The following is a 24,132-nucleotide window of genomic DNA, read 5'->3' as shown; positions in this document are numbered from 1 at the left end:
GTAGCGTGGGCAGTAGTTATCCCCTCCCACAGGGCCCACGGAGGTGCGCACACGTGCACGCCAAGTAGGATCAGCTTTATTTCGAGCCTCCGCAGGTGGGGACAGCGGGTTAGGAGCCAGTAGGCGCGGGCCCAAGGCGGCGGAGGAGGTCTCCTAGAATCTGCTCGCACATGGCCAGGCACCGCGGTACATGGAAGCAGCCTGTGGGAAGAATGGTTGGGAGGACCAGGCAAGCCGGTTGCCACAAACCCCGGCAGTCTCGTCCAGTTCCTTGCTCACCTTTAAAAGGGCCTCCCTTGATGGTGAGGGCCACCTTTCCCTCTCGGTTCAGATAGCCAAACCATTCCCCGTACTCAGGATCACGAAACTAGAAGAAGGAGAGAACGAATGACAGCTAGTGTCTGGCGGGACCCATCCGAATGTCACTGGCTGAGGAAGGGCCCTCGCTGTCTCTTTTGCAGTGCTAGCGGTAGTCAGAGTAAAAATGACATGGATTCACGATCAGTAAGTCCTTTTAAAGGACCCTAACCTGGAAAGCCGGGGTGGTAGACGGCAGGTCTTCTCCACAAGTAACCTGATGGGGAAGGGGCTGCAGGCAGTGAGCTGCAACACTGAGAGAACAGCTGCTCTATAATCGATTGGGGCGTATTATCTAACAACTTGAATACTCAAAGACGGACACAGTTTACTGATTCCGGTCTTTACCACTTTGTGGGTTCTTCTCCATCACTAGAAAGGAGAGCAAGAAGGATACAGAAGGAAAGACACCACCGGCCCCCCCCCCCCCGCTTTTATATACCCTCTGAAAAGTTCCCAGAATTCCAAACCTCACACAATTGCAGAAACTGTCTGCAGCTGGCAAATCAGTCAGCTGCTGCAAAACGGCCCACATCCCCACACCTGGGATTAAAGCAAAATAGTGTATATTCTTACACTATTTCTCTGTTGTTTAATAATTTATTTACTGGAGGTAACCTAGAACCCCTGCACAGATGTGGTCCATGGCAGTTTAGTGTCTAAGTGGGTCACATAGTACTGGGAAGAGGGACTGCCACTGACATAATCTGATTGGCCTACTCTTTGATCACCTTCCCCTGAGGAGGAAGAGCAGCCTTACCAGGACACAGAAGATGACAATGCAGCCACTCCTGATGTGCTCTCATAGACTAGGATCAGAAGGAAGGAGAGGAGGACCTCCCCTATCAGGGGACGTGGGGAGGGGCATGCGTGGGATTGGGAGGGGGAGGAGAAAGGGGCTTATGGGGAGATACAGAGTGAATAAAGTGTAATTAAAAGATAATAATTTATTTACTTTCATTTTTTTGTGCATTGGTGTTTAGGCTGTGTATGTGTCTGTGTGAAGGTGTCAGCTCTTGGAGCTACAGACAGTTATGAGCAGCCATGTGGGTGCTGGGAATTGAACCCAGGTTTTCTGGAAGAGCAGTCAGCGCTCTTAACCACTGAGGCATCCCGCCAGCTCTCCAGCCCTGTTTCTTTGTGTAATTGTGGTAATTGTGTGTGTGTGTGTGTGTGTGTGTGTTTAGACCAAAATTCTAGAATTCTCACTACATTTTACCTTTTCTAAGTTAAAAAAGGAAAGAAGGAATCCTAGGTTGATCTGCCAGCAAACTCTGCAAACCAGTGACTTCCCTGGAGTTCATGTCCTCTCCTTCACAGGCCTTTGGTCTAAAAGGTCTTTGAATCATCAAGCAGAGACACATAACTCCTGTCCTTGCATACCAAGGTTTTTATGTCAGGGTTTCCCAGACTTTCCTTTAGCCCTGTGGAATGGGGCATGCCTTTAGTCCCAGAACTCAGGAAGCAGAGGGTGACACATTTCTGTAAGTTTCAGGCCAACCTGGTCTTCTGCCTGTCTTCACCATGGGTTCTGAACATCTCTCTTACTTCTCTTGATCCTGTCCAGTGAGTCTGATGCTTCAGATATGTGTGTGGAACAGCACCTCGGCTGTTTGGACAGACCCATTGTACACTCATTCGTGTGTCACTGAGACTTTTCAATTCCCCAAAATGTGTAGCCCAGGTTCTTTTCCTAGTTCCTTCCCATTTTCTTCTCACTGATAAAATAGTTAAGTAGAACACCTTCTTAGAAAGCTTTAAGAACAAACCACTAAAATGCTCCCTTAAAATTGTGATATGAGTTGTAAATTTTAAGCTGTGTAATGGTTCATTTCTATAATCGCAGCACTCAGGAGGCTGAGGCAGAATAGTCTCAAGTTTAAGGCCAAGTTTAAGATTTTGTCTCAAAGAGTGGTATATTCTTCAAGTGAAATATAACCAGCTCTCTATATATTCCTTGTAACTTTTGAGTAGTCTTGTCCTTATCATGTATTTAAATTTTGTTTGTTTGTTTGTTTTGGGGGAACAGGGTTTCTCTGTGTAGCCTTGGCTGTCCTGGACTTGCTTTGCAGACCAGACTGGCCTTGAACTCACAGACATCTGCCTGCTTCTGCCTTCCTGAGTACAGCAATTACAGGCATGCACCACTGCGCCTGGCTTTATGTTTGTATTTTTGAGATAGAATGTCACTATGTGTCCCTGGCTGTGCTGGAACTTGCTATGTGGCTCAGGCTGGCCTGGAACCCAGTAGAGTTCCTACCTCTGCTTCCCCAGTGCTGGGACTAAAGAAAGGCACGGTAACTGGCTCATGCCCTTATTTTTAACTACTTGATCTTGACACAAGATAACGGGTGGGTGCAGAGAGAAGGAAAACTTAACAAATTTCCAAGTTGTGTTTCTGTGGATTGTGCCTTAGCCATCTGAATTTTAGGCACTTAGTGACTATCTACCTATTGATTATAACTTTTGCAATTAATTTGCTTTCTTTTTTTTTTTTTTGGGGGGGGGGAGGTTGATACTGGGTTTCTCTGTGTAACGTTGGTAGTTCTGGAACTCACTTTGTGGACCAGGCTGGACTTGAACTCACAGAGATCCCCCTGGATCTGCCTCCCGAGTGCTGGGATTAAAGGCATGTTGTATCACCTCCTGGTGCAATTAATTTTCTTTTCTTGCTTTCATTTGAGACAGCAGCAAGGGCAGGCTTTGAACTCACAGTCCTCCTGCCTTGGCTTCCCAAGTGCTGAGATTACAGAGATGCATACCACAATGGGCTCTTGGAATTGTTTGTCATGTACACCTTGTTCAAGTGCATTCTTATTTCATTTTATGGTTAAGATTGGTGACTTCTAATCCATACCCTTAACAAATATATTCACTATTCAGGCAGAGATGTAAACTGATGGCTCATGTTGTTTGGAAGTGGTGCTGAGTATCTGAGAGAATTCCAGTTGCTTGTTTAGATACAATGTTGTTTGCTTGTTTGTTTGTTTGTTTGTTTGTTTGTTTTGCCTTTAATGACAACAAACCATGCTGGATTTCAGTTACAGTTAATACAAAACAGTCCTATGTAGTGGCACACACCTGTCATCCCCAGCAGTCAGTCAAGGTGGAGGCAAGAGGAGCAGAAGTACAAGATCGGGCTGGAGAGAGGGCTCAGAGGTTAGGAGCACTGGCTGTTCTACCGAAGGTCCTGACTTCAATTCCTACCAACCACATGGCTGTGGCTCACAGCCATCTATAATGAGGTCCTGTGCCCTCTTCTGGCATGTAGGTGTACATGCAGGCAGAATAATGTATTAATAATAAATAATTCTTTTTTAAAAAAAGTAGTACGAGATCATCTTTAGCTATATAGTGAGTTTTAAGGCCCGCTTGGGTTACATGAGACATCTAAAAAAAATAATCATGGGCTGGAGAGATGGCTCAGAGATTAAGAGCACTGTCTGCTCTTCCAGAGGTCATGAGTTCAATTCCCAGCACCCACGTGGTAGCCCCCAACCATCTACACAGGGATGTGATGCCCTCTTCTGGTGTGCAGGTGTACACGCAGATAGAGCACTAATCTACATAAAATAAAATCTTTAAAAAAAAAAGTTCCGTATCATTTGCCGCCGGCTTTGTTTTCCACAGCTCATTGGTCTCTGTGTTTGCTTGTTTACTTGATTAGAGTCTGATCACCCCAGAAAGGTGAATTCCTTGAGGTAGGGCTTCTGGGTGCACCAAACAATAGGCACTCTTGGGACTCTCAGAGCAGCTGAGGTCAGCACCTGGTGAATGGGCTGGAAGGGGCTGAGGGAAAGCTTTCTGGATGCCCTTATACAGCCTGTTTCTCCCTCTCCTGCTGCCTATCATAACCTTCATACCCCCCATACCGGGCTTCCAGGGGACAAAGACACAGCACTTACCTGGCGGAAAGTGTACTCAGCCACCTGACAGAAGAGGTGCAGCAAGGCCGGGTCCCCACTGTCACGGTAACCCATGAGGAAGGCAATCATGGCTTCACTGTGTGGCCACCACAGCTTCATGTCCCACTCCAGCTGAGAACAGAGCAGAGATGGGCAGCTGAGGTCCCTGTAGGCCTTAGAAGGACACTTAACACCCTCTGTTCTGGCTCAGGACTTGGTACTTAACCATGAGACATGGGCTGTGGGGTGTGAACAGTCCTGAAGAAGCAGGGCTAACATTCTGACTGTATGTACCCCAGGCAGCTCCTTAAAAGGAGACAAGTACTCCCTTTAGCCCTTGAACTGGAATGCTGTCTGCCTTGTCACACTGTCTTTAAGCCCCTTGGACACTGCTGCTACGAATGGCTGGGGATCCCCCTGCAGTTCTCCAGCAGGATCAGGGAACAACTGATCAGAGGAACGATGCCATTCCTGCCTGCCACCAAATGAGAGTCACCCAATATCCCTTCGAGCCACTGGCACCAGACAAAGGGGACATGTGTCTGGGCATCAGCCTATGCACAAACTCTCTTTAATGGCTTTCCCAGGATATGGGCTGGAGAGAACTGGTCTCTAGGTTCAATTTTCTTGTTGATATTGCTGCTGGTTTTTCTTTTCTTTTCTTTTCTTTTGTTTTTTTTTTTTTGAGACAGGGTTTCATTATGTAGCTCTGGCTGTCCTGGGACTCACTGTGTAGACCAGGTTTGCCTCAAGTTCACAAGGATCCCCCTGCCTCTGCTGGGATTAAAGGCATGCACAATTACACCTGGCTTCTACTACATGCCAGGCTTCCAGCGAGCTGCTCCGGGTGTTCCCACCTGGGTAGGGCAGAGATCATCAACATCCTTGAAGTAGAAGAGGCCTCCATGCTCAGGGTCCCATCCAGAGTGGAAAGGCAACAAGAGAAACTTGTCAATAACGTGCATTCGAAGTTTGGGGTCACCTTTCCTGAGGGCATACTGAAGCAAGAACCAGCCAGCTTCCAGTGCATGGCCTAGTGAGGGTTGAAGGAAAGTAAGGCAGGAATCAGATTCCCCCTTCCAGGCATCTGAGGGCTTGAGTTCCTGGCACCTCCCTTCCTCCTCAAGGGTGAGAGATGCTTGAACTCTGTCATAGGACACCCTGCCTTTCTGCCTAGGCCCCATTCCCTGAAGGAAAATACACTTCAAAAGCCCCAAACACAGACACGCACGTTCTTGCAGCCAATGCCCAGTCCTGGGCGGACTATAACCTCCCTGTGCTTAATCCTTGTGGAAGGGAGGAGGGCAAGCCCTGTAGTGACATTCTAAAGAATTCTGGAATTTTGGTTTCTTTTCAAAGACACAGAAGTAGTATGAGAATGTGTGTTTATTTTAATCCCAGGTGGAGGGATATAGGGCTGCTTCAGACTGCCGCAGTGGACCATGATTTGCCTCATGCGCTAACAGAAGCATGCTTTTGCCAGCTGCAGAGAGTTTCTTTGATTGTGTGACGTTTGCAATTCTGGGAACTTTTCAGAAGGTACATCAATTTGAGGGCCCTAAGAGGCGGGGTCATTGGTTGTTGGTCAGTTAGGGAGGTTGGCTGCGCCTTGATGACGGCTGTGATCCAAGAAGAAACAAAAGGAAAGAGAGGAGATTCAAGGATTTTCCTAATTCTTCTCTCCCCTCTGTCCTTGTTTCTCTCCTATCTAGTGATAGGGGGTAAAACAGTGAAGGGGGGGAGGATAACGGGTGGGAGAAAGAAGAACCCACAAAGTAGCGAAGACTACGACAAACCCCTTCCATCTGATGATGCCCCAAACTCAAAGATGAGCTTTTTCCTAACAGGTCCAGCACATGCCATCACCTGGGTTCTGGTGTCTTCCAAGGCAACCAGGAAGTTCTTTGCCATCCTGTGATACATTCTCCAGTACAGCTTGACCCTCCCTCTGCCAGGAAAGGGACAAGAGATATTTTCAGTTCCCTGTCACCCAACCAGAAAGATCTAACTTCAACAATCCACCCTTGGTACCAGACATCCACCTGCTCAATAGCTCCAAAGGGGCATTTTTGGTTGTGTGTTTTGAGAGTCTTTGGTAGCCCAGGCTACTCTCAGACTCACTGTATGCAAGCAAGGCTGACCTCGAACTCCAACTCTAGATTCTCCTGCTTCCACCTCCAGAGTTCTGGAATTACATTATATGATACCACGTCCTGCTCCAGAACATTTTTGGAATGGCTGATTGTCTCCCGTGGGCCTAGTAGGTTCTGATCCTTCCTTTAGGTCTGGGCCTCTCACGTGAGGAGGGTAAAATACTGAACAAAGAGGCATGGCTAACTTGGATGTAACATAGTTGGGGTGTAACATAGATCCCGATCTCAGGATGTGTCTGAGTTCTGTACTCTTCTTTCTGTCTTCAGACCCACTCATCTCTGCCCCAAGCCAGCCGGGCTCTACCTTCCTGAGGACCCTGGGCTGTATTTCAAAATGATGAGCTTCCTTGGATCCACCTGTCTAGAAAGCTGAAGAACAGATGACTTCAGGTAGAGGGGTCCTGGAGAGTGGGAGAATGGGGTTCACTCTGCCCCTGTCTCTGTGCCCACCTGGACGTGCCGAAGAATCCTGTGGACACACCAGTCCCCTAGTTCTGCATACTTTCTGGTCAGCTCCTCGTTGTCCTCTCCAAGCTGCTCCACCAGGTTGAGCAGCATCATGGGCACCGCCATGGACTCTGCGTCCGGGGCCCCTGAGAGCTCAGGCCGGCCCAGCCCAGCTGGGTCCTCCCGCACCCAGTGGACGATCTGATCCATCATCTCCACAGCTTCGTTCTGTGGGGAGACCAGGCAGAGAGGCTACATGCCCCGTCCGTCCCGGACCCCCCAACCACTCCGGAAGGATGCAGGACTCAGTTTGTTCTCCGGGGACACCAGCTCTTCCTGCAGCTCTCCAGGGCCAGCCCTACAGCCAGGCACCGGAGGCAACACTGCTTTGGGTGTGGGTGCGGGTGTGGGTGCGGGTGTGGGTGGACGACTCTGGGATCCAGATCCACAGGCAGAAGGGTCCAGGGAGGAAAGAGAGGACCTTTTCTACCTGGACACAGGGCACTGAGGGATCCCTGTTTGCCCAGGGTGCCTATGGTAGTACAAGAGGTGGGAGTGAGTTAGAGAGGCGAGGTGGTCACAAAATGGTAGGAAAGGAATGAATGGGACTGGTGGCGGGCTCCCAAGCCTATCTTCAGAGTGCACTCACACCCAACAGCCTGTGGCCAACCCTCCCACACACCTGATAATGCATTTCGCCGGTTACTTTCCACAGCTCGTCCATGGCCATGGTGTAGAAACACTCGCTGAAAATGGTCCGCTGCACCTTTACTGGACGGCCATCCCTGGTCAGCACAAAGGCACACTTCTTGGCAGGTGGGGCCACCCGGGCATAACGCAGCAAAAATTCACCACCTGGTAGTTGGGTGATATGCATACTAGGTGAAGACTTTGAACGTACCGCCTCTTGGAACCTACCGAGCCCCTCTCCTCTTCTAGATCCCTGTAGGCCCGTTAAATAAACGACCCACCGAAGCTCCTGGGCAGATGGGAGATGGAGGTAGGAGAGGGTACCTGCTTTTGCTGCACTCAGAAGCTCAACACGACGGAAGCGCTCAAAACTGCGGTATAAGCGACAATACATCCATACCTGTGAGGGAACACAGTTTAAGCAGGAGCAGCTGTGGCGAGGGGAAGCCTAGGCACCCCTGGGTGGTATACACTATTTGTTATGTGACAGCCTAAAGTGTGCAAACTGACCTGCCTCCCCTGCAGCCAGACATATTTGAGCTGATCGTACACCTGTCCATCACGGCCAAGGCATGTGAAGAAGCCCCTGTGACACATGTATCGTTAGAAAAAGAGGGAAGGAGCCTTGCACCCTTCTTCACGGCGTCACTACTCTCCTAAAGCCAACACATGTGTCAGTCACCTTCCAGTGAGCTTAAGGGGGTTTGGGAAGGGCAAAAGCCCTGGGAGGATCACGGTGGAAGAGCTAACCCGTGTTCCTGGTCATGGGAGTGCTCCATCCAGAAAGCGACCACACGATCCAGCTCTTGTCTCACACGTTCCTTCCAGGTCTGCAACGTCTCCCATGCCTTCTCCATGTCCTGTGAAGGGAGTCTGGTCAGGGCATGGAGGCACAGCTCTTCCTTCACAGGGACTTCCTAAACCAGTTTGAGCGGGCACCATAGCTGCTTGATCCCATCCCACCCCCATAGGGCCTCCAGCCAAGAATATCCTCCTACCTTTGTGATAGGCTTCTGACCCCACCATTGGCTGGAACCGTCTAGAAAGCACCTCTCGGCAACACTGCCACTGACCTGTAACTCTCAGAGTCCTCTGTCCGTCATTAGATTTCCTCCAGGAAACTGGAGTTGGTCGCTCTCCCGTGGCTGTAACTCAGCTGACTGAGCAGTGCCCCACCCACCTGATCTTCCTCAGGGTTCTGAAGGGCCCTGACGTGGGGGCGGAACAAAGGGCGGAACAAAGGGCGGGGTCTCAAGCCCCGCCCCCTGCCCTCTTAGGTCTGGGTTGAGCGAGCGCTTTGGCTCCAGATGAGTACCTGGGTGAGGAAGTCTGAGCCCAGAGGGAGGAGGCTGGACCTGGGCCTGGCAGCTAAGGCTGGTGATCCCAGCAGATACTGGATAACGGTGCCCCTGCAAATGTCTGAATCCTGAGATCCTATGACCCTTTTCTGCCAATTTCGTCCTTTAGCTGCTTCAGTTTATCAAAGCATTTACGACCATTGGCCCTGGTTAGAGAACTTCCCTCCAAAGGAAAACAGGGTAACCACAGAGCAGGGCAGGCATCCTCCAGCTTTCACAGTATAGGTTGCCTCCTAGCTACACAGTATAGGTTGACTTGGAAACAGGCTGGTTGGTGTTCCCCATTCTTGCCACCCATTGGGCACCCTCACTGCTCAGCAGAATTCTGTGGGGGCAGAGTTACAGCCAGAATGCCTGAGGTACTTTGGGGAGTTTGACCATGTTTTGCATGTTTTTTGTTTGTTTGGTTTGGTTTGGTTTTGATTTTCTTTTTTGTTGTTTTTTGTTTTTTTGTTTTGTTTTGTTTTTTCATTTTATGTTTTGGTAGGTTTCTGCCGCCCTCCCCCCCCCCCAACCCCATGTATGTCTGTGTATCACATGCATACAGTATCTTCAGGTCAGAAGAGGGCATTGGCCCCTCTGGGGCTAGAGTTACAGATGGTTTTGCGTCTCCACATGGGTGCTGGAGATCTAATCTGGGCCACCTGGAAGAGCTAATAGTGCACTTCACTGCTGAGTCATCACTCCCATTTCTTGATCATAATGGACTGCAACCCAGGAGAAGATGCTGGGAACTGACCTCTGGTCTCTTGCAAGAACAGTAAGTACTCTTAACTATTAGCCATTGTTCCAGCCCTGTATATTCCTTGCCTCCCAGAGTAGGATGAGAAGCTGAGCAAGGGAAATAGGAGGGAGTGAGAAGTAATGGGAAGAACCCTTGCACTTCTGTCAGGCTTGTGTCCACGTCTTAAGAAATCTGCACAGGTCTCTCCAATGGGCAACTAACTCACCTGCTGACCCACGTCCTCCTATTCCTGAACATTGCTCCCACAAGCTGCTACCTAAATGACAGGGTATCGCTTCTCTTCCTGGGACTGAGGCACACTAGTGGAACTTCCCCTAGTGACAAGATACACTCAACAAGAAGCCTTGGAGGTTGTGGACCCAGTGAGACTGCGCTCCCAGCCCCAAGTTGTTTCTTAGCTCTCCCAGGCAGGGTTCCAACTAAGGCAGGGAAGAGCCTGGATGGGAGGACATGCTAGGAGGAGGTGCTGCTGTGGAGCCCAACGATGAGGTGAGCACCAAGGGCTCCTCAGAGGAGGCCTACTACACTGGGCCTGCACTCAGGCATCAGCATGCGCTGAGTGCACACATCTAGGTGCAGAGCAGCACCAAGCCCGCAGGAGACAACTTTTGGGACCAAAATGGGTTAGGAAGACTAGCAACACATGGGGCTGAAGAGACAGCCCCAGTACTGGGTTAAGTGTGTACTGGTTTTGCAAAAGACCCAAGTTCAATTCCCAGCAGCTCATACTTACCTGTAACTCCACCTCCAGAGGACTGTGCCTTTGCTATCTGAGGGAACCTGCACATACTCTCCCACACGTGTAAACAAAATTAAAAAAAAAAAAAAAAAAGCTGGTTGTGGTGTCCTTCACATGCAGCACTTGGGAAGCAGAGGCAGTTCGAGGCCTGCCTGGTCTACATAATGAGTGCCAGAGAAGCACACTGAGACCCTGTCTCAAAAAGTAAATCTAAATAAAGGGAGTAGTTAACAGAAATGTCAGAAAGATGCTGAGGAAACATGCCCCCACATCCCTTTTTTTTTTTTTTTTTTTTTTTTTTCTCTAGCTCAAGCACCTAGAGACATGGGAATGGTAGACTTGCTCCTCAGCTTTGCTGGCACCTGCCATTCACTTTCTGCCCCTAGTCAACTAAATCATAGCTGTACCACCCAACTGGCTGGCTGCTGGGCTGCCAGGGTCAATAGTTTGGCCGCTTCCTCTTTGGAGGGTTGACTAGTGCACAAAGCCACAGGCTTTGGTCCTGCAGGAGTATCTGTCATGTGTCAGACATACCTGTCCTGCTAGACCTGTCACCTGGTCACCTGTCCTGACACCCTGGGGCCTCCTGAACTTATGGTGGGAAGTTTATAGAGGCTGTCGCCTACTCACATGTCCAGGAAAGCCAACTGCCAATGTTCAGCTAGGTTTTCTAGGTTCTAGGCCTTTGCCTTGGTCTAGACCTTAGAGAGAGAACAGGCGATGATTTCCAAATGCAAAATCAGCAAGTCCTCAAGAGGGCCCTCAGCCTTGGGGCCTAGCATGTCTCCAGAGGCCCCCGGCCCTGGTGGTGTACTTTGGAGTCTTCTCAAAAGTGCAACTGGGAATTGCACACCTATGGTCCCTTGTTACAAAAGGCCTCCATTGGCTCAAGCAAACCTTGGGCAGGTCCCAGCTTCCCCCTCCAAAGGTCACAAGACACTCTCGACACAGGGGTAGATAGCAGATAGTTATTTCAAAAACAGTCTTTTTAATTGTTCAAAATAGCACAAAACAACATCGCACTATGGTAATATTGAGTCACAGGGGTTACTCTACAATAGATGAACAGGGTAGTACTGTTCTCAGAAATCAATGGGTGTTTGGGAGAGTGGATAGGGAAAACAAAGGGACCAGGTGAGTAGGCTCCAACTTGACTAAACAAGACGTTTTCCACAGAGAAATATAATACAAAACACTAGAGGCCCCAGGGGGGTATGGGCCAGAGTGGCTGAAAACATTGGCCGTCCATTTTTAAATCCTTCAGTAACGTTCTTGCAAGCATACTCACTGCCTAAAACTTGAGTACTGGAGAGAAAAAAAAATCCAGAGCTTCGGAACAATGCTCCAAAATTAATTACTGAATTGGCATCAGGAACCTACCCTCACCCTCTGTGGGATATGGCTGTCTACCCCCTTCCTGGGCTGCCTTCAAGGGGGGCAGATCCCACCTGTTCCCTGACCCTGCTGTGTTATTCAGTCTCTGTTAGTGATGCCGATGAAGGTGGACTCCATCTTCGAGCCCAAGCCTCTACCTACATGTTAAGTGCTAACCCACTGGGAATGGACTTCAAAAATGTCTCACGCTGTTCCAGAAACAGGCAGGGCTTAAGGAACAGGAAATTGGGCTGGGCATGTTTACCAGGTCCCACCCAGGACACTTGTTTCTCTCCTGCCCTAGCTGCTCTCTCAGCTTTTCCCCAGAAAGATCCCTGCCAATGATTAGCCAAGGGGGAGAGGGGAGAAGATACCATACACATTCTGTACACAGCTAACAAAAAGGGATTAAACCCCCACACGCTAAGGCTAAAATTACAATAAAAATGTTAACTTCATTAATTTCAACTTAAAAAAAAATACAACAAATGCAGCAGTTGGTGATGTGGCCCCCAGGCTCAAAAAAAGGTGGGCCAAAGCAAGGGTCACTGGGGTCCAGTCTGTGCCCGTTGGGAGGATTTCACAGCCACTGCTCAGACCACCTTAGGCTCGTTCTTTCCCCTCTTCTTTTTCATACGAGGGAGAGGTGGTAAGCGGGAGCGCAAAAGGCCTCTGAGATGTGTTAAGCTTCATTCATGTGAGTTCACTGGGCAAGACAGTTCTGGCTAAGACTGAAGAAGGGATGGGAGGTGGCAAGAAATACAAGGGTAATAATAACAAAATACAAAAACAAAATAGAACCAGACACACACCCAGGATGGGGCACCTGCTGGGGAAAACCTCTGAGGGAAACTGAGGGACACCCCTCCCCCTCTAGCCCTTGGCTGAGGCAGCCAAGGGCGACGACGAACTACAGACAAGTGCAGGCTTAAGTGTGCGTGCTATCTCCTGTGTTTTCAGTTTTGATTTCTCTTCCCAAACTCTCTGAACTGTCCAAGTGTACTCAGCCCGAGGAGGGCACCAGGTAGGGAGAAGGAAGGAGCACAACTTTCTCTCATTTGCTTACTCGCCACTCTTTCCAATGTGCCTTCTGCTTCCTCCCAACAGCAATGGTAATGTGCTTTCTTTATTGTAAAAACAGAGGGAAGGGGTGGGGGTGGGGGTGGGGCGACTGAATGACGGCCAGTGGCTGCTGAGGGCGAAGTGCAAAGACCGGGTGGGCAGGGTGGGAGGGGAGGCCCTATATAGGGCATTCCTGAAGCAGAGGTGTCTGGAGATCCAGATGCTGGCCAGCTTCCTCACTGACCATCAGCCTTAGACTTCTTTGGAGCAGATTTCCTTAAGTGAGAAAGAAAAAAGGAATAGTTACAGATAGCCCCAAGAGCATCACAAAAACACCACCTCAGGACGCTGTGTGGATATTGTCCCAAGCAGCTGATGAGAAGTGGCGCCTACTTCTACTCTAAAGAACCCCTACAGAAGATTACTGATAGAGACTTGCTGCTTACATTTCTGGAGATGACATAGGCCGCTTGCTGGCTGGCTTGGTGCCCGAGCCGTCTTTACTGGTTTCTGAAAGGAACGGGACAGATGGTGAGCAGCCCAGCAAGAAGCAGGAATACTTGGGTGTACCCCACTTGTCATGGGGTCCTGACCGCCCACATCATCCTTCAGGTCCCCGATTTTCCCAGGACAGGAGTCAGAAATCCTTCTGGTTCAGCTCCTGCCTTTCAATGTCCCTCCTGAGACAGACGCCTCCTGGAGCTGGCCTCAGCCTGAGCTACCCATTTTACGGGCCTTAGGACATGTTCTTGGTCCTGACAGCTTTTGCTTTCTTCTAGCTCTCCCTAACCTTTCATACTTTTAGATAAACCCAGGGTATCCCTGCAAACCCTCAGAGCACAAGAGGCCTCTCTAGTGTACTCTATCTACACCCTCTTATCCCACATCTAGTTAGGTATCTTTGCTCTACTCAGTGCTCACCCCTGTGTCTTCCCTAAAAATTGCCTCAAAAGCCTTATCAACACTTACCTTGCAACCACCTCACTTGTGTGGCGGGGCCATAGCCCTTTTCATTGCGGGCAGCAATGCGGAAGATGATGGCAGGCTTGGTGGTATAGTCAATGTGGGCATTGGAGAGGCTGGAGGACTGCACAAGGCAGGAAGGGCTGGGCCCACAGTATACTCGCATGAAGGCCAGCTGGGCTGGGGTGGAGCTCTTCGCCTCACCACTGGCCTGTGAGCTCTGGATGGCCAGGTACACAGAGTACTCGATGATCTTGCCGGAGGTCACAGATGGTGGCTCCCAGGTGAGGTGAGCACCATCTGGGCTCTAGAAACCAGGACATAAAGTCAAGCCTTGTCCTCTTCAGCCACTGTAGCTTCAGCCCACCCTGCCTGTGCCCAGAGCAAGGGGGCTAGAAGCCTCTAGAACTACTATTAACCCCCATAGACAACCTCCCCCCAACCCAACCCAACCCAACCCAACCCAACCCAATAGATATTCCAGGGGCGGGTGAGACGGCTCAGTGGTATGGGTAAAGCTGCCTGCTGCCAAGCCTGGTAACTGACTTCCTTTGACGTTCACACGCACACTGTGGCAAACCTACGCCCTCCCACAAAATAAAAACGTAATAAAAAGTTTTTAAAAACCAAAACAACCCAGATATTCCGCATCAAATTTCAAAGTACTTTAAAGAGGCTTTATAAACCCCCAACCCACCCAACCCATTACCCAATCCATAACTTGTCACTGAACTTCTTGGTGCTTCAGGTTCTGTATTTGAGAATAAGACTAGCGGGAACCAGGCCTCCCTGAGACTTTCAGGATTACACAAAAGATTTATCAACAGAGAGCCTAGAACACAACCTCTGTCTAATAAGGGTGAGTGTGGCTACCTTGCCCTTATCTGGTACAATCTTGGTTCAGCCACTCCCCGGCTTTGCTCATATGTACCTCCCTAGCGTAGCAGACGGCAGACCAACAGAGAACAGAAAAGCAGCCCACACAAAGACTCACCTTGCTGATTTTAATGGCACAAGGAGCCCCTGGGAAACCAGGCAGGCAGGTCTTAAAGGCCGAGATCTCACTGAAGGGCCCCCGGCCACAAGCATTGATTCCGGCAACACGAAATTTGTAAGCTGTGCCTGGCTGCAACTCCTGCTTCTTCAGCTGGTTATAGTCTGGGATCGTGCCCGAGTCATCCTAGGGCAAGAGGTGGAAAACCAGAAAAGTAGAAGAAAACGGCATGAAGCATGCAGTGAAAAAGAATGCTCTGAAAACTAGAGGGCAGTTTAGTGCCAGAGTGCTTGTTAAGGCTAGTCGATACCCTTGAGGACCATGGGACCAGCGGGAAGTTCAGTGATGGCAAGGCCCTAGGAACATGGTAAGGTTAACTGGGGCTTGGTGCCCCTAACAATGGATCAAATTGTAACTTTCTTACTCTCTGAGGGGAAGGTCTCCATCTTGCGGCCCTCTCATTTCCTAACTGTTCAAGTGGCACAAAAGGAGTTTTCCTGTGAAACCCTCTTGCAAGGCAGCATAGCTAAGTTTGTTTCTGTAACAGTTGTTAAACAGGCAAAGCAGGATTCACCCCACTGTCCAAGAGTGTCAATTACTGGTATACTTACATCTGACTGAACAGCATCATCTGGTGGCAGAAAATAGTGTGTCACCATTACATTGGTACCCTTAATGACCCCCACATCAAACCACTGGTTCTCCTTTTTCACAGGGGCTTTGCTGGGTGGGGGTGGCAAGTCCGGTTTCTGGAGAACAGAAATGAAATGATGTCAAGTCCTTGGGGCCCAAAGGCAGTGAGCGCTACCACTATCCCCTGGGGCCACTGCACCGGACTCACCACACCCAGGGACTCGATGCCATTGGCCACTTCAGTTAAGGTAGCTGCAGCCTGAATCTTTGCTGGGCTGGCTACAACAACAGGCTGGGGAGTCACAAATGTGTTAGATGGCGCCAGGCCTGGGAAGAAACAAACTATCAGTGGGGAGAAGGCTCTGTGTTGAGGCAGAACCTCCATGCCACCCTTGCCACACTGTCTCCACCTCCAACCAGTTCAGCTCTATCAACAATTTACACCTGCCAAAAAACAGCCCAGCTTACTCTCAGTGGCTGTTGAGGGTAGCAAGGCCACAGTGCTGGGGACGGCACTAGCTAGCTCGTTGAGGCAGCTGCTCTCGATGGATGGGTCATTGAGACTGTCAGCTGGGGCCAGAGCCTCAGTAGGAAGGTGGTGCTGCTGCTGGGCTTGCACTTGAGCCTCCTGGAGCTGCTGCTGCTGCTGCTGCACCAGGGCTGCAAGCTCCTGCTGTGTCAGCACAATGGGTATGGTGGTGGCCTGACCCTCTTGGCCCTCAGCTGAAAGGTGACCCAGTTCTGCTTGTGTCACTGCTGCTGCTGCTTCCGACGTATCCATGGGCTCCCCAGTGCCTGCTCCAGGACCAAGAAAACTACTATTCAAAAGGAACACGAGTGTGCCTGGCCCAATGGACATCTATAGTGTCCCTGAGATCTTGTCTTCCTAAGCTTCGTTTTCCTGCCCACACCCTCACCACTAGGCCCTGCGTCTCCTTCCTAGGACCGCCTGCCCTACACAGGCGGCTTCCCTTGAGGCCCACTGTCTACTCTCACAGGAGGCAGATCCTTTCGCCTCAAGTTGCCCCCACACGGTACCTTGACCCTCCCTGTAAGGCTGTCACTCATCCCAAGGGACCTATCCCTCAAAGCTCCCAGCTGATACCTACCCATGACGGCCTGCTGTGCAGCCTGGAGCACAGCCTGGATGGCCAAGGCTTGGGCTTCTTCAGTGGCAGCAGCTTGGGCAGCTGCTTCAGCAGCAGCCGTCACTGCCAGCTCCTCTGGGGTGAGCCCTGTTACCATAAGGGTTGTGGTGCCTGCCTGGGCCTCAGCCATCAGCTCTTGGGGAAGTGATAACTGGTCTACTTCAGACTGTGTAGGTGGGGGTGGTTGGACCACCACAGTGGCCACAACAGCAGAGCTAGCAGGCTCCTGGCCTGAAGTTGGGTCCCCAGTGCTGCTCAGATCCATGGCGGCCTGGAGCTCAGGGGTCTGGGAGGCTGACAGGACCTCGGCGGACTCCCCCAACAGGGGCGTGGAGGCAGACTGCAGGAGTTGCCGTGGAGGCAGCTGTTGGCGAGGTCCTGGTGAGACCTGAAGTTCCTCTGGGGGCTGCAGGATGTCATCAGCAGAGAAGGGCATGTCAGAAGTTTCTGTGTTGGCTATAGTCACTGTTATCGTGGCTGGGATGGGGACTTTGGAAGTCAGAGCCCCTGGGGTAGTCTCAGTCAGTGATGAGATATTCTAGAAAGGGAGAGAAGCCCCCGTCAGAGGAAAAGGGCAGAAGTCAGAGGCTAGAACCAGGCAGTGGGATTGAAAAGCAAGATGGCCTTTGGTTTGGTTTTCGTTTTTGTTTTGTTTTGTTTTGTTTTCCTGTAGGCCTATGGTATGGTATCATCCATGAAAGGCTGGCCACCTTTTACCCCATGGTAAAAGTCGTTGGGGAAGGTGGGTCAAGAAGCAGCATGAGGGGTTTGGTTAAGAGGAGAGCCCCTGGGTCAAGTTTCAACTCGGGCCCAGGAGGCTTCACTGTAGAGACAAACAGGGACACAGCCAAGAAGAAAAACAGCAGCTGAAGTAAAAGTACCAAAACACCTCTAAGGGACCGTCTGGCATCCTGTCTCCCAGGCACTAAGACTGCCTGCCCTTTTATGGTCTGAAAGGACCAAGGAGCAACACCATGCCTGATACGAGGGCGACATCTGGTGTCCACCTCTGGACAGCACAGACGGGATCCTCTAGGTGGCTTACCGGCACAGAGGGACCTGGGACTGGTGTAGACTGTGTCACTGTGGTCACTGCTCGTGGCAGTGTGGAAGATACAGTTGTTGTGATGGCACTGGAGATGTTTGCGCTGTCACCTTGGGTGCTTACCACCTCTCCCTGGTCACTGGCAGCTGGTGGAGGGTCTGTGGATGTGTCAAAGGGGAGACCAGTTGACTTCCACTTGCTTTTACCACCAGTTGTCCTAGAAAGTCCCCTCCCCCCCCCAACCCCATGGCTAAAACAGCCAGAGTGTCTGCACCCTACTCTACTGGACACTTACTCACCTTGGTTTGAGCTCATGTTAGAGGTGACAGTAGTGGCTGTGTGCGTGGTGCCTGTCTCGTGGGTCTCGCAAGGAGGGTTGGAGCATACCCTCTGTGTTGGGAAAGAAGCCAGGATTGTGGCGCCGGCCTGGGAAGTAACAGTGGGCACTGCTACCACCTCTAAGCCAGACTCCAGGGTTCCATGAGAGGTGCTGGCATCAGGGAGCAGGGCACCCACACTGACTGACATGGTGGTGCCAGTGGAAGTGGTCTGGTGTGTCTCGCAGAGACGGCCACCAGAAGGCTGCTGTCCACCCTCAGGCTGGCCTGCACCTCCATTTGATGTGGCAGTGGTAGCTGTGTGTGTGGTGCCCGTCTCATGAGTCTCACAAGGTGGGTTGGAGCATACCCGCTGAGCACTGCCCGCATTGGAGGTAGTGGCGGTGTTGGTGGTACCCGTGTCATGGGTCTCACATGGTGGGTTGCTGCAGACTTGGGTCTCGGGAGCCGAAGGGCACAGAAGTGCCTCTAAGGCTGTCACAGTCACGGTGCTGTTGGGAGAGCCTGCCTGGAGGCTCTCATAGGTAGACGTAGGGACCACCCGAGCTGCACCAAGTTCCCCAGCACCCACGATAAAGCGGGCTGTGGTTGGGGTACTGGTGGTGTAAGTATGATATGTCTCTGGCTGGCGCCCTGTGGGCATGTCCTTGCTGCTGGGGCCACTCAGCCCAACTCTGACACTTGGAATCGATAGCTGCACAAAGGCAGGGCTGTGGCTCCCAGCCTCCAGTGCCACACTTGGCCTGAGCAGTGGGCCAGCTGAGCATGGCGCTCCGGTGGCCTGCACAGTCATGGTGGTGCTGGTCATGTTGGTCTGCTGGGTTTGGCACTGAGGCTTCACAGTACCCTGGGCTCTCTCCAACGACCCAGGAGCCACAGTGATCCGCACTACAGTGGGGGTGTTTGAGGCACGACGCGTGTCTCGCTGCTGCCCAGTGCCCATGCTGGACATTGCTGTGGTGGCAGTGCTGACGGTGCCTGTTTCATGAGTCTCGCAGGGGGGATTCGAGCAGCCATGCTGCTCAGCCATATTGGAGGTCGTCGTTGTGGCAGTGTTGGTGGTGCCTGTCTCGTGCGTCTCACAGGGGGGGTTTGAACAGACACGGACCACATTACCATTCTGTTGTCCCACAGCCGAGGTCACAAGAGAAGCAGCTGCCTCCTGTCTGTCACAAACAAACTGTACTTGGGTAGGCTGAGGGTGTCCCCCAAGGTTAGCCACAACAGTGGTGGTGGCTGTGTTGGTGGTGCCGGTTTCGTGGGTTTCACAGGGTGGGTTGGAACACACCAGTGTCACAGTACCAGGCTGTACATCACTCTGGCCTGAGTCAGCAATGGTGACTGTTGCCGTGGGCTGCTCGGTAGTAGGTGAGGCCAAAATGGACACAGGAAGGTCATGGACAGGCTGGGCCTCAACCCCACTGGGTGCTGTGATCAGAGTCACCTGGGTAGGCTGGGAGACAGGCTGGGGACACAGAACAGAGGAGTTAGTTGCCAAAATATGTGATTTCTCGTTTGCTTCTCCTACCAGCCTAGGCTTGCTCGTGCTGACTTGGACCGCCAACTCTGCTAACCAAACCAGGCAAATATACCCAGGATTCACTTGTCCCGGGATCTCAAAACAACGACTTACTCAGAGACAAGGATGGAGGGGCTGTGACCAGAGACAAGGCAAAAGAGGGAGTTGGGCTACACTCAAGCCCTTGTCCTGACAATGTGCAAAGGCCAGCAAGAGGGCCCTTACCACTTCTCGTCCATTTTGAGAAAGGAAAAAAAAAAAATGACAAGATGACAAATGTCATATGCACATACAGTACTATGTTATGAGATTCTAGTGTCACAAAAGACATGTCACCAGGAAAGACTGGCACAGAGATCACACCACATGTAGAAGAGCTGTTTTAAATGCATAGAGCTGCAGAACACCATCTGGAAAGGGGAGAAAGGACAAAATGCCCCCTACTTTCATGCAGGAAGTGCTGTTGTATAGTGGTAAATCCTTGGGACCCACTTACCTGCATCGTGATTGTAGGTGTGGTCAGCCCACCAGCAGCTGTTAGTGTCGTCTGTGCGGCTGACACGGTGATGGCAGTAGGGTTTATCACCTGGCTTGAGAGAGTGGCAATGGTGCCCAAGGTCGTGATAGGTGTGGCCAGGGAAGCACTGGTGCTATGGGCCCCAGCTCCTGCAAGGCTGGTAGAGACAGTACCTGTCACTGTGCCTAGAGTTGTGACACCTAAAGGGATTTAAAAAAAAAAAAAAAAAAAAAGCAGAGGTAGAATGAGGCCTATTGCTACCATCTTCTATCTAACAAACAGCGTGTCTCTCTAGAGAGGGCTGGTGAACAAGAGCCCTGCCATGTAGCCACCATGGAGAGAAGGCTCTGGAGAGAGCACCTGTCATCCTCCCCCAGCCAGACTAGAGGTGATACCCACAGGAAGAGTAGCGGGACAGAGCCCCGCCACGGCTGAGGACGTGGCCTGCGAGCTACGCACCTGTGGTGCCCTTCACAACCAATGTGGTGACGGCTGGCTTGACAGCAGAGACGGTGACAGGGGTAACCAGGCGAACACCACCCATGGGCACAGTGCGGAGGATGGTGCCTGGCTGTCCAGGGGCCCCCTTTAGCACCACCTGAAACACCAGAGCAAAGCGCCACCAATGTCACTTTCAGGCCGACTGGACTGTGCCGTCCCTCTTAGGCCTGTTACGAGGACACATGCGGTCTGCACTAGATTGAGGTGCCTCACCTGGGTCACTCCTTGCTGCCCGTGGCCAGTAGCAATCTTGGGGACAGCAGTGATGATTTTGGCAGGTGCACCTGTTCCCGAAGTCATCACCTTAGTGGTGATAATTGTGATGGGGGACTTAATGCCAGGACTGCTGGAAACACCTACGTTGGGGGAGGGTCCAGAGAAAATAAGCTCTGTGAGGGCTTCTCATCTTCTTGATTTATATTCTGCAGCATAAGCCTTTTGAAATCTGTATGTTTGTTTACCTGTGGCACCCGCCTGGGTGATAATGGCGGACATGGGAATTGTCTTAATGATGGTAGTTGTGCCAGGTTTGGTGGTGCTGGGAGAGACACTACTAATGCCCAGGATGGTAGGCTTGGTTCCTGCCCCACTAGCCTGTGTAGTGGTGATGATGGTTGTGGGCTTGCCATCCGCTGATGTCACCAGCTTTAGGATAGTCCCCGCTGGAAGGGGCCCTTTGGTCTGAAAGGGACAAGTTTTAAATAAATAATAGGGACTTATGCCAGAAAGGATCATTAGGTTTAGCTACTCGGAGAGTTAACTCTGAATACTGTGGGTGCTGTGATATCAGCAGGCTTTTGAGCCACTTGTTCTCATGGGATCTTCTGTCTTTATTTCCCAGCGCCCATTCACCCCCATGAGCATGGAGCTTAAGGATGAAAGAGAAAGAGAGCTCACCTGGATGATCTGAGTCACAGGACCTGTAGACGCTTGGCCTGTGACTGCTGAAGTCTGAACTGGTTTGGTCTGGACCACTGACATCACTTTTCCCAGATTGGAAATCTAAAAAGGAAAGGATGGAGCAGGCAGTGATCTGGAACCAAACAAGGGCATGGCCTGGGCCAGGACTATACTGGAGTGGGCCCAAGACAGCAATCCACCAGTGGCATTCACTATAGCCTGGCAGCTGTCACACACCGCCAGGTGGTGCCTGTCACTCACCAGAGCACTGCCTCCTGGGACAGAGATGGGGCTCTTCACTAAGGTGATGGTCTTGGTGACTCCGCCTACCACTGTAGTCACCACCTGGGCTTGCTGGGCCACTGTCACAGTCCCGGATTTGTGTACCGTGATGATAGGGCGAGCAGATGTGTTGGCAGCAGAGGACACAGATGTCCCCACTTGGGCAGCTGCAGTCTTTAGCATGCGAGTGGCTGGGTTGCTCACCTGGAGAAGCAGAGATGAGTGATGAACAGAATGTCAACATACTAGCTATACCCCTGCTTGTCCACTTGTCCACTCTGCTTGGTTGGCTGAGCAAGAGAGCAGCCTTAACTCCCCATAGGTCTTACCTAAAGCTGGATACCCTTAATGGCAACTGCATGTTCCACGGCCCGTACCAGGACCGATTTTAAACCAATTGCCTCAAGGGTGGTCCAAAGCCCAGAACAAATGGCCACTGCTTGTTTGATCATAGTGACCAGAAGTCACCAAACCCAGGGCTGTGCAAGCTCATAACCAGGCTCAGAAGATAAATGCTCACCATTACAGGGGAGGAGGCCACCTTCACAGTGGCTGGAAGAGTGGTTGTGCCAGGTGTCACAGCCACTGTCTTAACAATGGTGGTGCCTGCTGGGACACTCAGCACTGTGGGTGCTGAGGAAGGAGGGATTTTCTGTGTGGCAGCAGCAGCAGCAGCCAATGCAGCCATCCCACTCATCTGTGGATTACTGCCAATCACCTGTGGTGGGCACAAAGCATGTGAGCTGCAAGGGTTCCATCTGCCACCTGCCTCCCAACTCAATGACCCCTTCAGAACCTGCCAGGAGGGCTCAGCAGCATCCCTTGACTTTTCCTAATGCAAACAAGTAGGCAGGTTGCCTGCCAAGTGCTCTTGAGTTGTTTTCTTTTGTTTTGGTTTGGTTTGTTTTGTTTTGTTTTGTCTTTTGAAAAGGGGTTTCATGGTTGGCCTCAAACTTGCTCTGAAGAGGACCTTCAATTTCTGATCTTCCTGCTTCCACCTCTCAAATGTTGGGATTACTAACATGCAAGCACATACTTGGCTTACGCAGTGTTAGAAACTGAGCCTAAACTAAAGCTTTGTGCATGCTAGGCAAGCACACAAGAAACTGAGATATAACCCCAACCCCGGAACAGATTTTTAAGCAAAGAAACATAGTCAAGCTAGACCTGGAACATATGCTTGTAATCATAGCTACTCAGGAAGCCGAAGCGCAAAGATCACAGCTCAGTGAGTCTCTGATTCAAAAGTAAAAGCTAGGGGTCTAGTTTGTCTGTGAAGTACTTTCCTAACAGGGTTCTGTCCTCAGCACTACACAGATAAAGAAAAAGACCATAGCCAGAACTGGAGATGTAGCTCAGTATAAGAACTCATTCTTAGCATGCAGGGAGTAATGAGTTTCACATATAACACCATTAATACCACCACCACCACCATACTGCTGGTGTGATGGTCCATGCTTATAAGTCTAGCACTCAGGAGGCTGAGTCAGGAGAATCGCTCTAATTAGTAGAAGCTTGGGCTATAGAACAAGACTCAAACACTAAAGCAAAGCACAATCTTTGCACTAAATAGAGCTCATGAGCACAGACCTGGCCCAGCTAACCACATTTTCCCCTTTCCCTTCCAAATCAGGAAGGCTACACTGGAAATGCCTCAAGGATCACACTATCACAAGGCCCCCTTAAGGCATTATTTTTTCTCTCTCACTCTTTTTGGTTTTTTTGAGACAGGGTTCCTCTGTGTATCCCTGGCTGTCTTGGAAATCACGGAGATCGTCCTGCCTCAGCCTCCCGAGTGCTGGGATTTAAGATGTGTGCCATTTTTGACAAGATAGCACCTTACAAAACATCTAACGCATATGATGAGAGCTGGTAGGCTTCATGCACGATAGGCAAGCACTCTATCAATAAGCTATATTCCCAGGGCATATGTGTATGTGCTACATACACACACACACACTACACACACACACTATATATATGTGTGTGTGTGTATATATATATATACATACATACATACATATATATATATATATATATATATATATATATATATTGTTACAGATCAGACAAGAACTTTGTTTATGCTTTTGGGTCACCACAAAGCCCCACTCAGTAACAGATCCTCACCGTTCCCTGGGCACTCTGTGTGGGCACAACCATTCGCACACTGGCAGGCAAGGAGGTCACAGTGACAGGGGCTTTTCCAGCCTGGCTGGCAGGTCTCATAGTGACCAGTGGTGTTCCTGTTGTAGCCTGAGGACCAGTCACTTTGAGAACAGCAGGGACACCTGATGAGAAAGAGTGTTGATCCTTAGGAGGTCCTCTTCCACACATATCCCACCACTCTGCTCAGTTCTTTATGTCTGATTTCTCAATGCCCTCAGCCCAGTCCCTGCCAGCAAGACAGAACACTCTTACCCCTAATCTCAAGAATAAGCCTGAAGCTAAAATCCACCAAG

The 24,132-nt window shown here is 50.7% G+C and overlaps 2 protein-coding genes across 6 annotated transcripts in view; both read right to left on the bottom strand.

Annotated features, from left to right (window-relative positions):
* Positions 1 to 60: 60 nt before the first annotated feature.
* On the bottom strand, positions 61 to 8,719 carry Renbp (renin binding protein). Of its 2 annotated transcripts, none has more exons than XM_055591810.1 (11): positions 8,626 to 8,719; positions 8,303 to 8,412; positions 8,063 to 8,138; positions 7,877 to 7,952; positions 7,545 to 7,717; positions 6,866 to 7,090; positions 6,129 to 6,210; positions 5,120 to 5,295; positions 4,263 to 4,394; positions 280 to 367; positions 61 to 201 (listed from the first exon to the last, which is right to left on the bottom strand). In XM_055591810.1, exons 2-11 carry the CDS (start codon positions 8,407 to 8,409, stop codon positions 110 to 112), a joined length of 1,227 nt encoding a protein of 408 aa, XP_055447785.1. In that variant the 5' UTR covers positions 8,410 to 8,412; positions 8,626 to 8,719; the 3' UTR covers positions 61 to 109. The 2 variants fall into 2 exon arrangements, with proteins under 2 accessions (XP_055447785.1, XP_055447786.1); XM_055591811.1 differs by lacking the exon at positions 8,626 to 8,719 and adding an exon at positions 8,551 to 8,604.
* A 2,629-nt stretch (positions 8,720 to 11,348) lies between these two features.
* Positions 11,349 to 24,132, bottom strand: part of Hcfc1 (host cell factor C1) — a 24,025-nt gene continuing 11,241 nt past the window's right edge. Inside the window, exons 9-26 of one of the 4 annotated variants that reach the window (XM_055591787.1) lie at positions 23,801 to 23,961; positions 22,191 to 22,388; positions 21,650 to 21,874; positions 21,386 to 21,490; positions 20,950 to 21,169; positions 20,702 to 20,844; positions 20,447 to 20,585; positions 19,967 to 20,187; positions 17,913 to 19,416; positions 17,614 to 17,771; positions 16,530 to 17,106; positions 15,889 to 16,218; positions 15,629 to 15,747; positions 15,399 to 15,536; positions 14,788 to 14,973; positions 13,800 to 14,100; positions 13,277 to 13,340; positions 11,349 to 13,106 (exon numbers count right to left, since the gene is read on the bottom strand). In XM_055591787.1, coding sequence (XP_055447762.1) covers positions 13,067 to 13,106; positions 13,277 to 13,340; positions 13,800 to 14,100; positions 14,788 to 14,973; positions 15,399 to 15,536; positions 15,629 to 15,747; positions 15,889 to 16,218; positions 16,530 to 17,106; positions 17,614 to 17,771; positions 17,913 to 19,416; positions 19,967 to 20,187; positions 20,447 to 20,585; positions 20,702 to 20,844; positions 20,950 to 21,169; positions 21,386 to 21,490; positions 21,650 to 21,874; positions 22,191 to 22,388; positions 23,801 to 23,961 — 4,829 coding nt within the window. In that variant the 3' untranslated portion in view covers positions 11,349 to 13,066. The remainder of the gene's footprint in view (positions 13,107 to 13,276; positions 13,341 to 13,799; positions 14,101 to 14,787; positions 14,974 to 15,398; positions 15,537 to 15,628; positions 15,748 to 15,888; positions 16,219 to 16,529; positions 17,107 to 17,613; positions 17,772 to 17,912; positions 19,417 to 19,966; positions 20,188 to 20,446; positions 20,586 to 20,701; positions 20,845 to 20,949; positions 21,170 to 21,385; positions 21,491 to 21,649; positions 21,875 to 22,190; positions 22,389 to 23,800; positions 23,962 to 24,132) is intronic. The other 3 variants (XM_055591788.1, XM_055591789.1, XM_055591790.1) reach the window with 3 other exon arrangements.

The sequence above is a fragment of the Psammomys obesus genome, unplaced genomic scaffold, assembly GCF_907164565.1.
Source record: "Psammomys obesus unplaced genomic scaffold, mPsaObe1.curated_primary_1811, whole genome shotgun sequence".
NCBI classification, from domain to species: domain Eukaryota; kingdom Metazoa; phylum Chordata; class Mammalia; order Rodentia; family Muridae; genus Psammomys; species Psammomys obesus.
This window is presented reverse-complemented; position numbering and strand designations above follow the sequence as displayed.